Here is an 18,366-nt window from a genome sequence, read left to right on the forward strand (position 1 = left end):
TGAAGAGAAATCGGGCTTTTTTTTACTATTATGAGTGCAGCAGGGCAAGCACAAAAGCATAGAGTAACGCTTTATGAAGACAGTTTACAATATTTAAAAAAAACGAACAAACACAGCAACAACAACACAGTAAAATCAGGGTATTCAGAATTTTATTTTGGTAGTATCAATAAGCCAAAAGAACACTGGTTTTGCAGCACAATTAATCCTGTCGTGTAAAAAAACATGAAGATACACACAAAAAATGACTATCAAGCAATTATATTAGCTAATAAATATAAAATTGATGATAATTCACTATAAAATATTGCTTCTATGATCTAGGATCCTTCTTAAACTCCACAACTAGAGGATAAGAGCAGTGGGTGAGCTGGTTTATAGTGGTTAGTCCTACAGGTTGTGTGCCTGACAGATATTCAGAGAGTCTCTCAGCATGAGGTCACGCAGGCGCCACAGTGCATCTGCCATGGTCGTGTGGGCTCCTTTGCTCTTCAGCCAGTGAGCTGGCAGCCGGCTCTCCTGCTCTTTGGTCAGGTGAGCATCACGCCTCTGAGCTGTGATGGACAGAAAATATTCTTTATTAAACTACTTATTTGATAGGCAAATTGTGGTTACTTATGTGAGCAGAGTTTGCTTCTTTTGAAAAAAAAAAAAAAAAACACACACAAAAGGGATACACTAATTATGCCTAAGAAAATGAATGCAGTTTTCATTTATAAATCAATATTTTAATAAACCTGCTTATTTCATGTATTGTTCTAGATTTATATGTAAACAGTAACCATATTCCCAGTGACTACAAACACTTACATCAACATACTTGCATTGAAAAACAGAGTAGTATTGTAATTTATAAGGAAGCATTCAATAGACACTCTCCAATCTTATCAGAGCAGATTCGTATCACAATTTAGGGAAAGGTGTGGAAATATGAAGAATAAAAAGACAACTCATGAACACCACCTTTAAGTGTTTGGTCCCACTTGCTGACGGTGTTAGACTCTGAATTGAGGCCCTCGATGTACTTCAGGTAGGCCTCTGAGTGAAGCACCCTCTGGGTCTTTGGTGGTGGAGCCACAAACATGGGAGTAGTTGGCTGCAGGTGGGAGGGCTGGCCCTGTCCTGGATAAGGTGGAGGCGCATGCTGGCCTGGGCTGAACATCCCAGGCTAAAATACAACAATGACAAAAAAGTGTTTAACATATCAACAATGTGTGAATCTTAAAAATGCTATATAAAGTACAGGCCAAAAGTTTGGACACACCTTCTCATTCAATGTGTTTCCTTTATTTTCATGACTATTGACATTGTAGATTCATCAAAACTATTAATGAACACATGTGGAATTATGTACTTAACAAAAAAGTGTGAAATAACTGAAAACATGTCTTATATTCTAGTAAGCAAAGGGTGGTTACTTTGAGGAATCTAAAATACAAGACATGTTTTCAGTTATTTCACACTTTTTTTGTTAAGTACATAATTCCATATGTGTTCATTCATAGTTTTGATGCCTTCAGTGAGAATCTACAATGTAAATAGTTATGAAAATAAAGGAAAATGCATTGAATGAGAAGGTGTGTCCAAACTTTTGGCCTGTACTGTATAAAAAACAATTATGTTCGTTATAAAATTAACAAGCCACAAGGGTTTAATTTCCATCTTGTCATATCCATCAGGGAAAAAGCTGCAGCTGCATGACTGAATTTCATATGAAGTTGAAAATGATGTGAACTTAGAAGTCTTTTCTGGATTGAGGCTCACCTGTTGCATATAGTTTCCTTGTGCAGGACTTCCTGCCATGCCATTCATACCGGCGCCCATCATACCTGTTAAATAACGAATAATGAATATTAAGGTTTGGTACATTCAGTAACGGCTGAAAATTCATTCACATGTTAACCCATTGAAGCCTGGAAAGCGTTTACGTCGTTTTGTAGTATTTGTATAAGCTCTCAAATACTTTTTGAATTTCATTTCTATCTGCTACAGAGGCTGAAAAATCTATTATTTAGTAGAAGAGTTCACACTTTTTTTCCCAGAATTTCCAGAAAATTAGAGGCTTATTTTAAAATCGCCCAGCGGTTTTTCAGGCCTCAATGGGTTAAGAAATACGACAATGTTCTACAATGACTTGTGAAAATGTTAGTTTTTGAATATCAGTTGAATGTTAGTGGCTTTGTTTGTTTTCACATGCATTACATCTGTAAATGTGTATGTGTATGTGGCGTGTGAGTACACTTTGACAGAGGTTGTTGGAGACCAGAGAGCTTTGACTTCTCAGTGAGGAGATCAGGCAGTGCAGCCTTTGGACTGGGTAAACCCCTCCAGCAGGAGAGACACGACTGGATGTGACTGAGCAGGTGTGGCTAGGACAGTGGCCCTTACCCTGATGAGGCATGCCAGGATACCCGGGCATACCTTGCTGGAGATGGTGAAGAGGCATCATGGGCCCCCCTGCAAGGTGAGGTGCCATTGGGGCCACACTCAACAAGCCATCATGGGGGCCCTGCATGGGCATGTAAGGTGGGCCGTAAGCTCCCATCATGCCTTGGGGAAGAGGACGAGGAGAGGACAACAACATATCCATGCATAAGTGACATGCAGCTGACTCTATAATAACATGCACTACTACTGCACACAGTGGCCCCTTTCACACATGCACCTTTAGCCACAAATGCTATGCAATTTACTCTGTTTGTTCAGGACTGGTTAGACACTGATAAATGTGTCTAAAAGTGGGAATAGAAGCAGCAATATCCCCATAGACAGCTTGCAAGTAGAGCCAGTAATTAGTGGTTTATGTTTTTTTAAATGAACCAATATGAAAATCTTATTTAAAGAACATAATACTAATTTATTTAAATAGTCAGCAAATGAGTGATACTGGAATTTAATTGATACTGAACATATAATACAGATGTTTGTTTGTATTTTATATTATCTCATTGTTCATTACTAGAATTGGTTGAGTTAATTCATTTTTTAGCCTCCCACCTTTGTATAGTCCTATCTGTTAACAATCGACATAGAAAAGGACTAAATTCATTCCAGCTGAAAATTTAACAATATCTGCCGCCTATTTGCAAAATTGTAGAATTTTGTGATTTTATATCAGAAATATTGTGGATAAAATCAAATAGTAAGTGTGAAACCTGTGGCAATAAGTTAGAATTAAAATTTTAAATATCACATAGCCACCAAGCTAATCTTATATTTGATTGAACTATGATATATGATTTTTCATTTGATTTAAATCAGTCATCTGGTAGACTCATAGCCATACAGAATGGCCATTTTACCTGATATACTTCTTTGATACTCTTTTGTTGTCAAGCTGAGCTGAGAAACATAACAAACATTCATGTCCCGGCCAATCATGCAATGTGATAGGAGACTTGACCCTGGCTTGACGTTTGCTGTATTAGAGAACAATGCATGCAAACGAAAACCATTGCCTAGCCCGAATAACTGCACCTGGTGGTGTTAAAGGTTCAGTGTGTGAAAGGGGCAGACAATACAAATGGGTATGAAAATGTTAGCAGGCAAAATGAGCATGAAAGTTTGAAAGTTAAATGAAATTTCAAAAGAAGTTATTCACGGTTAAAAGTAAATATCATGCAGTCAACGTCATGCATTTTCAGATATGAAGCTAGTGATAATAAAAAATATAAATAAAATAATGTGAAACAGCAGCAAAAGCAAAATAAACGATTGCTTTAAGAATGTAGCTTTGAATATAAATCATTTTCAAATGGTTAAAAAAAATTAAAAGGATTGCGGTTTTTAACAGTCCAGCCTCATTTTCCTGCTGCCTTTTTGTCAAACACTCGTGCTGCCCCTGAGAGGGGTTACCTGACACAGGTGTCATGGTCTGGTTTATCATTCCCATAGTGCTAGGCGAAGGCACCACCCCCATCAGTGCCCCTACAGGGGTACCTGCTCTAGGGGACGCTTGCTTCTGAGGTGGTCTGTCACGTTCTTGTTGATCCACAATTTTGGCTGCACGTTCTGAAACAAACAAATAAATCCCGTCTTGATTTCTGTTTACATCAGAGAACTTTCGCAGCCAGAAATTGCTTCTTCTCACCTTCATACTCGGCTTTCTTGGTAGCCTCAAGGTTCCTCCACTCGGTGCCCACGAGTCGACTCAGCTCCCCGAAGGAGAAGTCCGGGTGTCGAGCTTTGATGACGGCTCGCATTTCACTGCTGAACAAGATATAGCCACTCATGTTGATCTTCCTCTTGGCCCCTTCCTTCTTCGATAAGCCCTTCACCTTAGGAGTGGACTTCATGAAAAACAAAGGTGCAAGTTAAAAAACCGAACAGACTTAATTTCAATATTAGAAGCTAGAGGTTGAAGTAAACTCAACTCAACTTTATTTGTAAAACACTTTAAAACAACCACAGCCGCAACAAAGTGCTGTACATAAGCAAACAGAACAAGAGACAATAAAATAAATAAAACAGGAATAAACACTAAAATAAATAGATTCATTGCTTTTTAAAAAACAATTAAAAAAATAAATAAAAGCAAACCATAACACAATAAAAACAAGAGCAGAGTCTCATGCGTGGTTAAAAGCCTAGGAATAAAAATAGGTTTTAAGATTAGTTTTAAAAATGGATTGGAAAAATGTTTGGGGGCTGCAACAGAAAACGATCTGTCCCCTCTGAGCTTCCGTTTAGACCTCGGTACCTCCAGGAGCAGCAGATAAGCTGACCTGAGGCACCGAGCAGGAGCGTAGGGGTGGAGGAGGTCAGAGAGGTAAGGCAGGGCGAGACCATTTAAAGATTTAAAAGCAAATAAAATAATCTTAAAATGGACTCTAAAATGCACAGGCAGCCAGTGGAGTGAGGCCAGGATGGGAGTTATGTGCTCCCACGAACTCCAGTTAAGAGGTGAGCAGCCGCGTTTTGCACCAACTGGAGCCGTGCGAGGGAGGACTGGCTGTAAACATTTGTGCGTCCTGGGTTAAGGTCTTTGGAAGTGTATGGGTACCTGAGAAGGAGTGTATGGCATTGTATCCATATCACATGCAAGCGGGGTTTGCATCTGAGGCATGGAAGGCGTTCGTGGAGCCTCATCGTCATCGTCCATGTCTTCCATATCATCATCTGCATCCTCGATATCTGCTAGTTTAACCTCAAGCTCGCTGATCTTCTTGTCCAAAAATGGTGACGCTTCCTTCTGTGGCACCATTAATTTCCTAGGTAAGATTACCAGCACAAGAGAAAACAAACAGAAGTTCAGACAGGGCAAGAAACCACTTTGAATTAGAAATAGTGCTGTGCTTTACTGGCTTACCTGAAATAAAAGATCTCGTCCTCCACCACTTTGGAAGAGTAAGAGAAGCGTTTCAGGCCCTTGAACTTTTTCATCTGCTTCTCTGTGTCGATGTAGCGGCTCTCACACAGCAGGACATCGTCTTCTGAAAACTCAGTAGGTCTGCATGACAGGTAGTCCTTGAAGGGGGACACCACACATTTGCCTGCAGGGAAGACGGGAAGGATGAAAATTATTTGTTAATAAGATTTTTGATAAATAACTTGAGTCAGAACTCACATGTAACACGATTCAGCTGTAATGTCAATTTAACCCATTAAGGCCTAAAACGCCTGGAAAAAAATGCTTGGAAAACCTATGGGAGATTTTGAAAGAACCCCCTAAAACCTGAAGTTTTTCTGGAAATTCAACAGAAGATTTTTCAGCCTCTGTAGCAGATAGAAATTAAATTCAAAAAGTATTTGAGAGCTTATACCCGTGGCTTTCATGAGTTTATTTGCACAAACCTTCAATAAAGTTTTTTTAAAAAATCAACAAACTCAGCAAATGTTACATTTGACTGAATAAAAAAATCCTATGCATAATACTAATACATGCCCATTAGCAAGATGCAAACATGATATGACCACTGGAAGAACAACACATAGTTCTCATTAGCCTACTCTAATAAAAATAATAATAATTATCATAATAATAATAATGCTGAATATCTGTCTCTCTATCCTTTTTGTTTCTGTCTTGTTGATTTTATTTTATTTTTTTATCATTGTGTTTTATTCTATTGTTATATGGACCGCCCCTGTGTCCAAAATAAAGTGTTGATTGATTGAATAAATAATAATAATACATTTTATATATTGCACTTTTCAGGGTACTCAACGACATATAAAGTAATATAAGACATAAACAGTCATGATTTCTTATATCATCATCACAATAAATTATTATTATTATTATTATTATTAATATTAATATATTATTAATAATATTATTATCTCCAGATGGCCACAAATCTGTATGTTCCCCACAATATTGAATTTTTCCTTTAAGTGTATGACATGAAGGATTCTCTGGCTTCCAGTGATGTGTGAACACAAGTTAACAAGGCAGTACCTATGACACAGGTAATGGGCAAGGTCTCCTCCAGGTGGCTCAGAAACACTTCTCTCTTGTAGAACATCTTTGTGGGTTCGTGCTCTGTTTCCTCTGGATGAATGAAGATGGGTCCAAAGAAGAAAGTAGTTCCATTCTGCACCCACAGCTTCTCCATCCTGCAGCCCAGTCAAGAGAGCCACGTTATCAGTAGTTAACTCAAAGAAACTAAAAGCACCAATGTCACATCAGACCCTGCTTCACCCACCTGGCAATCCGCGGCTTTGACAGACCATGTGACTGGATGTAGACAAAGTCTCCCACTTTGAACCACATGTTGTTGTGGCGTAACTGTTCATAGTGCTGAGAGCCGGGCTCGGCTCCACTCATCTCCATCAGGACATCCTCTCTCTCCTAAACAAATAAACATGGACACACAGAGGACTTAGGGGTTTGTTTATATAACTAACAACTCCTCTGCTATGGTGCTCCACAATGCCTGCTTCCACTCTGTGAGATAATGAATCCCCTGCAGTAGACAGGGCTCTTGCTTAGCAACATTATAATCCAATTTTATTTTCCTTTTCATTTGGGCCAAATTCTGGATGCTTTTTGGTATTAGGACGGTCCAACACTGACGTCTGGTAGTACCAAGTAGCCCAATATTTTTTTCCTTTTATTTTGCTTCTACAGTAACCAAATTTCCATAAAAGTAAAATTAAAAAGGCTCACACTGGGTCATAAGTTGCTCAGAACTATAAAGCAATACTAAGCTATGTGTTTTTGTCCTTGTTTAGCTCTGTATTTTTTTTGTATGTTTTTACTCATGGTGTTTTGTGTTACGATTGTCATAACTATGCACCTTATGCAGTGGCACTTTCAATCTCGTTGTATAGTGAACTATATAATGACAATAAAGACTATTTGATTTGATTTGATTCCTCTTGTTAAGGACATAAAGGAATCCTCATCTTAGGTCATTAATAACAAGACATTCAATGCTATGAATCCTGTATTGCCATGTCCTAACCCTAGAAAATACAGTGTCAACTTACTTTTTCCACATAACTGCCACTGCCTGCATATGAAAGTGTCAGTTTGTCCTGGTCAGGCTTGGCAAACATGGAAGCAACGCGGACGACAGGCAACGGCACCTCGCGTTGGACCAGTTTCACAGAGCTCGCCGGCATGGCCCATATCTTAATCTTCTTAAACGACTTGTTCCTGGCAGTGTATCGGGACTCGCAGATGTACACATCCTCGTCTCTGTAGCCCTCCGGTTGCATTTTGAAATAATCCTTCAGATGCCAGAATAAAAAGCGGTTAGTTGTGACATTAGTGAACAGATCTTTGTGTCAAACCAAAAGGCAGCTTCCAATGTGATTCAGAATCTATGAAGGTTCTTACCTTTACGAACAGGACCACACATTTGCCCCGAACTTTACTGATGGACACTTTGTTGTAGTAGTCGCTCTTGAACACCTCTTTTTCCAGAAACTTGCGTGTGGCCAGGTGGAAGGTTTCACTCGGCCTGTAGAACCAGCAGCCATAGAGCCACTTCTCACCTTCACACACAGGAGAATGAGAGAATATCAACACAAAATTTAGTAAATAAATAATAAATTTAGTTGTAATGTAGTTTTAGGTTGTTTCTTGTAGTACCTCTGCCTATTCATTTTAAATGAGGTGTGTTATTAAAAAAATACATGTAACATTTGTTGTTTAATAACAATCACCATTACTGGTAATCTGTGAATTTTCCCCCTCTAAAACCAATATTGGTCTTGAAAACCCCATATTGGTCAAGCTATATTGGGACAGATATATAAGGGACAGATACAAAAAAATCTTTCCTGCCACATGCCATCACACTGTACAATAACAAATAGTCTGGTTCATTACATACCGTCGTTATGCACTTTATGTGTTTTTTATGCACACTGTTCATTGCACCTTATTTGTTTCATAGCACCAACATTTTTATACTGCATATTCATATTTATTCTGCACTGGAATTCTACTCCTTAATACATACTCCTTCTTTAGACACTTTATTTTTACATTACATTTTATTGTATTTTTATATTTTATTGCTTGAAGTATGCCTAGGTTGTTCTTTTTATTTAATTATTTAATTGTGTTGTTATTGTCTCTGTGTGTAATGCTGCTGCTACACTGTAATTTCCCAGCTTGGGAGTCAGTCAGTCAGTCAGTCAGTCAGTCAGTCAGTCAGTCAGTCAGTCAGTCAGTCAGTCAGTCAGTCAGTCAGTCAGTCAGTCAGTCAGTCAGTCAGTCTGTCTGTCTGTCTGTCTGTCTGTCTGTCTGTCTGTCTGTCTGTCTGTCTGTCTGTCTGTCTGTCTGTCTGTCTGTCTGTCTGTCTGTCTGTCTGTCTGTCTGTCTGTCTGTCTGTCTGTCTGTCTGTCTGTCTGTCTGTCTGTCTGTCTGTCTGTCTGTCTGTCTGTCTGTCTGTCTGTCTGTCTGTCTGTCTGTCTGTCTACGAATACATGCATGCATGTATGATGGATGTGAGTTTTCAAGTTTCCAAAAATAAAAGTATGTTACCTGCTTCATCCTCCCACAGGCGTTCAATACAGACGATGTGTGGCTTCAGGTTGGCTTCTGATGGCTGCACGTAGACAAAGTCCCCCACATGGTAGGTGCTGTTCTCAAAGCTGCAGTCCTGACTGTACACACGCTCCGTCTCAGACTCGGACTGCCATGACTCTCCTCCTGGCAGGTCCTCGGCTTTCTCACCCTCTTTAGGTGGGAAATACATAATCATTGTGAATTATTACACATCAACTTTTTAACATACTTACTCATGTTTGTTTGTTATGCCAGCTGTCCAAACACACACACACCTTTATTTTCCTCCTCCTCTTCCTCTGTCTTTAGCCGGTCCTCTTCAATCTCTTTGGGAATTTTCTCCCTCTTTTCCTGCTCCACGTCGTTGTGCAGATGTTTCAGTGTGTAGTTGAGTGCAGACGACAGCAGGATCTCTCCATTCTTGCATAGCTCATCCCTGATCTTAATGAAAAACTGTTGTAGTTCCACTGCATCCTCAAATATCTCTGAGTCAGTCCTGTAAATGCAAAAGAATGCATCAGACGAACAGAGTTTAACTGTTCAATAGAAAATGTTACTGTTTTAACTCATGGACGAGCATGTTAGTCTGCAAGAATTGCGTTAGTTTGAAATAGTTGGCAGTTTACGGCAAATAAGATAATTATGTCTATTAAAATTATTGATAAAATTTTGCTCACTTTACTTAAAATGTATAAAGTTAAATTGTTTCTCCCTGAAAAGCATATATTAGTACATACCTCCCTATTTAATGTTTACAGATACCTTTCACTTTTCATTTTCACAACAACATGACAGAATGCTTTAAGGAAAAGAAACGTTTGTGAAAATCCAGTGCAATCAGATATTGGTCAAACTTTTAATGCATTTAGTGTAAATGGTTAATGGTCAATTAAAATATGCTGTTTAAACGCAATAAATAAACTATCTACATAGTTAAATAATGAAGCAGTTTTTTTAGACTGAACAGAGAAAACACTGATAAAGATACTGACAGTCACATGACAAGCTTTCCAAAATAAGGTAATTGATTTACCTGTGTAGCCTCCTCGCCTTCTCCAGCACTTCAAACATGTGCTCCTGGAAGACATCCAGTCTCTTGTAGCGTCCCCGGTCCACGTTCATCCTGATGACATCAAAGTTAAGAGGCGGTTTCTCTGGGGCTGCTGGATCCACGGCAGGGATCTCAGCAAGTGAGTCGCTGTAGCAGCGACCCTCTTCATCCTGGTGGCCCAGCACAGACACAAACAGGTTCCTGATCAGCTCTCGGACCAGAGTTCCCACAGCAGGAGGCCCGGAGTCCTCGCCTCCCTCCTGCTGCTTGCGTGTCTCCAGCAGCACTCGGTGCAACACTAGAGCATCCCGATAGATCAGAGACTCTGGCTCATTGTAAATGCAGGCGTTGTTGAACATGAGAGCAAAGTCCTCCACCAGCGCTTCAACGTCTTGGTATCGGCCGCCTGCCATATGGCTTCGCAGACGCTCCATATCGATGGGCCTCTTGATGGTAGCATAGTAGTCGGGCAACTCAGCACGAGATGGCAGACGAAGGAAGATTTGGCTTAGACGGCGGCCTCGGCGGTCAGTGAAATTTCGCACAGCATCAAAGAGCTCATTTAACCTCTGCTGGAGAGGGGTGAGGTATTTGGACTTCTTTGGAGAAACACCAGTCTTTCCTAGAAAAAACAACAACATACAGTTTAGGTGAGACAGAATCTTAAAGCCTAGAAACCGTGGTACCAGCAGCAACACGGGGACACCCAATAGAGCAGACCTGGGCAATAGGCGGCCCGGGGGCCACATCCGGCCCGTTGGCTGTTCCTGTCCGGCCCGCGTGAGGTTACCCAGAAAATAGAAACCAATACAACCCCAGTGCTTTTATTTTGTAGGGGATTTATGTATGTGCGTGCGTGCATACAAATTACTTTGTTTGCTAAAATGGCATCTCATGGTAAAAAAAAAAAAGAAAAGTTGACACGAAAAGTTTTTAACAATTCAAGACATTCAATTACGAGACAGACTGGACATTTCTAACTAAAAAAAAAGAAAAAAGAACTGAAAAACACTAATAAATTGCTGGTTTACTGCAACACATTCATGCTCTATATTGTTTTTGTGGTTTGCATGTATGTTGTGTTTAAAATAAATGGAAAAGTGCGATAATGATTGGAGTTTTTACTGTTTTTACTGCTATATTTGATTTACTCCACATTAACAGTCTTATCATAACATGTATTCTTATCAATAGCAGCTCAAAACCAGATAATTTACTGCTTTTTATAAAGCGATGGAACTAATATTGAGCAGAATTAAGTTCAGAGTATTTGTCTGGCCCTCCGAAACCTTCGCAGCAACTCATGTGGCCCCTTGGGGAAATTAATTGCCGACCCCTGCAATAGAGTGACTGATATGATCAAACTTACTTAGTTTCAGTTTGGGAGATCCCACATCTTCTTCTTCAGGCAGAGGTCCCAACTCCTTACGTTTGTCCTTTAGTATCTTCTCCAGAATATCAGCATCATTATATACCTACATTACCCCCCAAAAATTGATAGTATTAGCAAAATACTGTACAGCTCATGCCAAGATTGTTTTGAAAAAACAGCAAAAATTAACTGCATGCACTGCGTACCTGAGATCCCTCCTCATTGTAATGTCGGGCGTTGCGGAACATCAACTTCATGTCTTCCATCAGAGCGTCCTCTGTTGCGTATCGCTCAATTCGGACGTTGTGCTCAATGGTCTTCAGGTCCATCGGTTCAAGGATGACTTTATAGTAGTCAGGGTAGTCCTTCTTGGACGGTTTGACCATGAACAGGTCACAAAGACGACGACTGGTGCCCACCTCCCTGGCCTCTGTCACTGCAGCGTATAAGGTTTTCATGCGGTTCTTCTTCACATTTTTCTTGTGGCTTAAAAAGAGTCATAGTAGAGTATAAGTGAGCTTGGATGGCAACACAGACACAAAAGAAGGCTTCAGGAGTTTTGAAATTTGTTTTGTTGTTAACATCTGAGAAGGAAATATGCTTACCTTTTCTTCTTGATGCTACCTGCATCAGACGACAGCATACTGTCTCCATCCTCATCGTCTCTCCTCAGAAGTTCCCTCTTTTTCGCCTAAACCAAAAGAAGGATCAACAGACCAGAGGATACCTCAGTGGAAAAGAACACTTACTGGGCTATTTCTCTAAGATGCTTTATTGTTTGTTTGAAATTATGGCTAATTTCTGTTATTATTGGACTAGCTAGAATGAAAACATTGTCCAGCATAACTTGACAAAAAAAAACGGATGTTCTTACCTGCATGATTTGCTGGAGCCTGAAGGCCCTTTTGTAAATGCTGGAGTTAGGCATGTTGTAGCGCTTTGCATTCTCAAACATCAGATTGAGATCAGCATCCATTTGCTCCACACTTTCATACTCACAGTTCTTCATCTTTGCCCTTCAAAATAAACAACAAGTTTACTAAGTGCAATTAAAATATGAATAAAAAACTGATCACTAACTTTTGAACAACCTGTCATTCTGCCTCTCGACAGATCTACTAAATGATGATTTCTTACCTGATCTGCTGCAGAGCGATGGGCTGTTTGATCTGCTGATAGTAGTCCGGATATTCCCTGCGAGAGGGCAGCTGCTGGAAAGGTTCAGAGAAGACCTGGCCCTGGTTGTTCCTGGCACCCCTCACTGCTTCGTACAGCTGGAAGATCGGGTTGCTCATCTCCATGCTAGAACTCTGACTCTCAGCCTCTGACTCTCCCTCGTCGTAGCAAATAGAGCCTGCAAACATTTACAGGGTGCACTTTCTCAAACAATTTCTCCAACACAAACACAAGGTGGATTTTTTTCTGCTGCCTCAGGTGCTGATACTTACCAGAGAGCACAGGGTCATCCTCACTCTCTGAGCCATACTGAAGAGCTACGCTGACGCCAGAAAGACGATCCCCCTGCCCAGATCTGCGATTCCTGAATAGTAACAGTAAAGACACAAGACATACAGCATGTAGATCTTGAAAAATCTGTTTTCTGTCACTTATAAATTTCTACTTGAGACAAAAGGAATACACTAAAAACTGTGTAACGGTCATATAATACCTGATGCGAAGACTAGATTTTGTGGGTTCAGCATGTTCAAGTTCAGTCTTCCTCTGGATAAAGACTTTCTTTATGGTGTTAGCATCCTGTACAATACAAAAGAAAACGATTGTTTATATTTTGGATGTTACATCTTATTAAAAAATGAAAAAAATAAAAAAACAAGTAAAAGAGTTTACCTTAAAAACCTGAGATCCTGGTTCATTGTACGTTTTGGCATTTTTGGCCATCAGGTCAACATCCTTGGCCATCGCATTGACACTTTTATAGTATCCAATCTATGCAAATAATACAAATTAGTGCTGGCTGTAATGAAACACCATGAAGTTCTGAAATCTGTGATGCACAACAAAGCAATCATTTATTACCTGTATTCTTTGAGCGATCGTTCGCAGATCTATTGGCTCCTTTATAATGGCATAGTAGTCTGGGTAATGCTAGGAAAGGAGACAGGCATGTAAATGTCAGGAATGTGTAACAATGTCAGGTGCATCTTTTAAGGTCCTCAGACTCTTCAAGGACTTACCACTTTGGAAGGCAATTTCTGGAACAGTTCACTGACCAGACGCCCTGAGGGATCAGCGTGTGACACAATAGCCTCCAAGAGTTGCTCGAACACCTCCTTCAAATTGCCAGTTGAGGTCTAATAGATACATATGCATAAATTAGTTATTAGGTCCTTTTTACTTGTTAAAGGAAACACAAAATTTACATTTGAAAATTTTTAATTTTGGGGTGCACTGTTCCTTTAAGTTTAGCTCAACTCAACAATACATCTATTAAGGAACTCACCTCATCTTCATTTGACATCCCTGGGTTATCCATCATATCATCACCGTCTTCATCATCCTCATCTCCGTCCCCAGGTTGCACAAACTCATTCTTTGTTTGTAAATATACCTCCCACAGCTTGCATGCAGCCTGATACTCCTCAGTGTCACTCTGAGTTATTGAACAATAAAAAGGCGAAGAGTTGGTAAAACATGACTTGACAGAATAATTGTCCTATTCAACTATATTACAGTGACAGAAATACTGTGCCAGCATTTTTTTTCTTCCTACCTTGTAGAATAATTTGGCATTGTTAAACAAGAGCTGGAAATCTGCAGTAAACTGCTCCACGTCACTATAATCTTCTGACTTCAGTTTGTGTTGAATTTTTGTCATATCAATTGGCTGGGAAACCACTTCATAGTAGTCAGGCTGATTCCTGTAAAACAAGAGCAATCATGAATCACTGTTCTCTCCACCAGTCAGACGGTCCAATCTCAGAATGGAATGTACAGTTTTTGATGGTTGGTATAAACATTAACTGCGAGGGGTGTCTTGGAGAGGTCCAACCAGTTTTTTATTTAATTGTTGTTCATTTTAAGCTTCATTAGTGCTTTAATGTTAACATACCTTCTCTTTGGTACCCTTAGAAAAACTTCACAAAGTTGCCTCCCTTGGTAATCCTTGTGGTCCCTGACAGCATTGAATAGCTCATGGCATACAGCAATCTGGAGGGAAGAAGTAATTAAAATAAAATCTTTGCTAATACATACATATAAAATAAAAGAAGATGGAACGTTCGTTTAAGATGATATATACCATCGACTCATGGTATATCATTTTTTGTTTCTGTGGTGATGGTGAAAAACCGATGGCCAAACTGCGTTACGCTTTTCTGATTCTTGCTAGAGGGAATTAAGTATGCGAAAATAGGCTTTACTATATGTTCATTATTTATTTAATTACCACAAATAAATGCTATAGCCTAATTTATATTGTCATAGAGATATGAAATGACCTACAGTCATGGAAACAATTACTAGACCACCCTTTGTCTTTTATTTCTTGATATAATAACCTATATCACCTTTATATAGTTTATATATCATTTTTGTTTTTGTCATTAACTTTACCCAAACAAGTCTATCTTTAGTTGTACCAGGCATTAAAATGAACAATAAATTGAAGAAAAAAAGGGTGGTCTAATCATTTTTTCCATGACTGTATATACATCGGCCAGTCCTACCTGGATCCAACTTTTTCATGCATGTTTAAATTCTATGTATAATTTTATCAAATGGATTGTCTATATGTTGATTTTATTACATGTGTGTATTCCATAAACACAACATGTATTGGACGTCTATGGAAGTAAATCTGTGTCATCGGAGTTTGACATAAAAAAGACGTTGAATTTCTAGCACTGAATATTTATGCATTGAAATTATGTATCTGAATGTTTTTCAACGTTAAAAATTCAACCTCAAAAAATTCAACCGCAAAAAATTCAACCGCAAAAAATTTGCGTTTTTAATTTTTTGCGTTTTAATGTTTTGAGGTTAAATTTTTAACGTTGAAAAACATTCAGATACATAATTTCAATGCATGGGCTAGAAATTCAACCGCAAAAAATTCAACCACAAAAAATAAAAACGCAAATTTTTAGGTCGAATTTTTTGCAGTCAAATATTTTGAGGTTGAATTTTTTGCGTTTTAATTTTCAATGCATGGGCTAGAAATTCAACCGCAAAAAATTCAACCGCAACAAAATTCAACCGCAACAAAATTAAACCGCAAAAAAAATTCAACCTCAAAAAATTAAAACGCAAATTTTTAGGTTGAATTTTTTGCGGTTTAATTTTTTGAGGTTGAATTTTAACGCTGAAAAACATTCAGATACATAATTTCAATGCAGAAATATTCAGTGCTAGAAATTCAACATCTTTTTTATTTCAAACTCCGAAGACACAGATTTACTTCCATAGACGTCGCGTTAAAGGTTTTTTTTTTTATCTGATCGTAAAGGAGCATATGCTGTACAGATTGTAACGCCCCCTGCGGCAAAATGTGTGATATTGTGCTGTATAAATCAAATTAATGTCGCAAGTGCATTTTACCGTATCTACCGGAGGAACATTGGAGATTCTTCTTCTCTTTCTGCCGCTTCCAGGAGTAGAGGAGGTCTCATCCAGGTCGCCCCCTCCGCTGACGCTGCTGGAGGGTGAAGTGGCTCTTCTCCTCTTGGAGCTCGCTGACATCGCTGGTTTGACAACAGGCTAGCCCGCTAGCTGCAAAAACAAAAAGAGGTAAAGGTAACTATGGAGTTTGGCTCGATTCGGCCCGATTAATTAAAGTTAAAGGGGAGGTTGGGTGCTCGTTTCACTATTCAAAACAAGCCTAAAAACTGAACTCCACCGGTGAGCGTTAGCACCTCTGGGATGTATGAAACAAAGCGGCGGCTGTTAGCATGTTATCTTTTCTGGCTTTCCGCTTTGCTGATAAAACATACACGCTAAATTTCCTAAAGTGACCACTAAACACGTGCAGCAAGGGATGAATAAACAAACCAAATGCATTTCAAACGAAAAACGTACCCAAAACTTAGCAAAGTTTGCCGTAGTTCCCTGAGCAAAAAAAAATGTAGCGGCTAGCTGGCTAGCTAGTGTTGTTTGAAAACTTCTAACCGGAAGTTGAGGTTCTATTGTGTTTATGTGTCGAGAAAGAAAAGCGCCCCCGGAGACACGGCTGCCCTCTGCTGTGTGGGAAGAGTACTGCACCAGAAAGTGTCCCTGCCACAGACAGAAGACACGCTTCATTTCATACCTACCTCACCTCACTTGGACTACATCAGTGGTGGAAGAAGTATTGGGATCCCTTACTTAAGTAAAAGTACTAATAAAACACTGTGAAATTACTCCACTACAAGTAAAAGTCCTGCATTCAAAACTTACTGAAGTAAAAGTACAAAAGTATCAGCACTAAAATGTACTTAAAGTATCAAAAGTAAAAGTACTCGTTATGCAGAATGAACCCACTCAGATTGTTTTATATGTTCTAAATATATTATAAGATTATTTGTATTGATGCATTTATATAAGTAGCATTTTATTGTTGTCCAGATATGACTAATGTTAACTACTTAATACACTGTTATAATTTATAAATGTGTAATCATATTAAATATATGGTATTTTTTCATGTTGAATCTGAAAAGTAATTAAAGCTGTCAGCTAAATGTAGTAGAGTAAAAAGTACAATATTTGCCTCTAAATGTAGTGGAGTAGAAGTATAAAGTTTCATAAAATGGAAATACTCAAGTAAAGTACAAGTACCTCAAGATTGGACTTAAGTACAGTACTTGAGTAAATGTACTTAGTTACTTCCCACCACTGGACTACATGCACCTTATAAATAAATAAATATGCTCAGATAACTGCTTTTACTGTAGTTTATTGCCTCACTTTACATTTGTTTACTTTGATGTACACTTACCCTATTTAGGCTATGTTTACTTAGTATGTATTTATTCTTTTTTTATTTTTGCACTGCATGTTTGTCATTGCAGTAGATGTTTTTACTTTGTCTCCTATTTTGTATATTGTATTGTATATTCTGCACCTATTTCTGTATCTTCTTGCACCTTATGTTCACTCTTTTGTCTTGTACCTGTATCAACAAAAAAAAAAAATCACAATTAATCAAAATATAAGTAGGCCTGCCAGAGAGAGTGCTCCTAATTTTTGGACAGTAAGTTTGCTGGGGTAAAATTTACATGCAGCCTATTAAACCCTAAAACACCACCACCACCACAATAAAAACAACAACAAAAGAATAATAATAAGAAGAAGAACCTAATTTTATAAGCACTTCTTAAAAAAGAAAAGTGTTGAGAGAGAAAAAAACTGTGCACCGCCTCCTTCTGTTGTGCTAGAGGTGCTGGTAACTGCAAGATGTAGTCAATAAAAGTGTTTGTGGTCATAATGAGTCTGATGAAGCACAGAGCGAAACGTATTGCACTTATCAGTGTTTAATAAAAAGCTTTTTGAGAATTCTCATTTTATAGACTGACAGTGCGGCCACCACCTCAAATGTTTCTGGGGTTTTCTTCAGACAGCAAGTTTACAAAGTGCTTTATACACACATAAGAAAAGATAAAAACAATAAGAAAAATGATTTTTATTTTATTTAATTATATTTATAAAATTAATATTTATTTGTTTAATTGTATGTGTAGAAAAATGTAGTTGGTTCATGGTAGTTAGATGACTGGAGCTGATGGAGTTGAATAAGTTAAATGTTCATACAAAAGTACCAAAACAGTGAAACATCTTTAAATCTTTGACCAATTTCGAACATATTGGTGTACAAGTGTGTTCAGAGCTCAGATGTTTTGCCACATTGTGAAGCAATGGGTCTTACCCTATATTGTTTTACCATAATCCTAAACAATGATCAAACTACTATGTTACCAGCATATCCAAAGTTGAGTGATGTTATTTAAAAACACTCTTATTACATCTAAATTAATTAAATGCGTG

The 18,366-nt window shown here is 38.6% G+C and overlaps 1 protein-coding gene across 2 annotated transcripts; it reads right to left on the reverse strand.

Annotated features, from left to right (window-relative positions):
- Window positions 1-134: 134 nt before the first annotated feature.
- On the reverse strand, window positions 135-16,503 carry pbrm1l (polybromo 1, like). Of its 2 annotated transcripts, none has more exons than XM_059328965.1 (30): window positions 16,423-16,503; window positions 15,955-16,116; window positions 14,459-14,556; window positions 14,120-14,267; window positions 13,850-13,999; window positions 13,584-13,700; window positions 13,426-13,494; window positions 13,237-13,335; window positions 13,058-13,143; window positions 12,837-12,928; window positions 12,526-12,742; window positions 12,263-12,404; window positions 11,994-12,079; window positions 11,595-11,874; window positions 11,386-11,491; window positions 9,999-10,638; window positions 9,241-9,461; window positions 8,942-9,136; window positions 7,787-7,944; window positions 7,435-7,677; window positions 6,648-6,793; window positions 6,401-6,558; window positions 5,309-5,492; window positions 5,003-5,210; window positions 4,091-4,289; window positions 3,856-4,011; window positions 2,389-2,550; window positions 1,765-1,829; window positions 964-1,168; window positions 135-554 (listed from the first exon to the last, which is right to left on the reverse strand). In XM_059328965.1, the coding sequence occupies exons 2-30, from the start codon at window positions 16,084-16,086 to the stop codon at window positions 391-393; spliced, it is 4,926 nt and encodes a 1,641-aa protein (XP_059184948.1). In that variant the 5' UTR covers window positions 16,087-16,116; window positions 16,423-16,503; the 3' UTR covers window positions 135-390. The 2 variants fall into 2 exon arrangements, with proteins under 2 accessions (XP_059184948.1, XP_059184947.1); XM_059328964.1 differs by having other exon boundaries at window positions 15,946-16,116.
- Between the last annotated feature and the right edge of the window lie 1,863 nt (window positions 16,504-18,366).

This window comes from Centropristis striata, chromosome 3 (genome assembly GCF_030273125.1).
Source record: "Centropristis striata isolate RG_2023a ecotype Rhode Island chromosome 3, C.striata_1.0, whole genome shotgun sequence".
NCBI lineage: Eukaryota > Metazoa > Chordata > Actinopteri > Perciformes > Serranidae > Centropristis > Centropristis striata.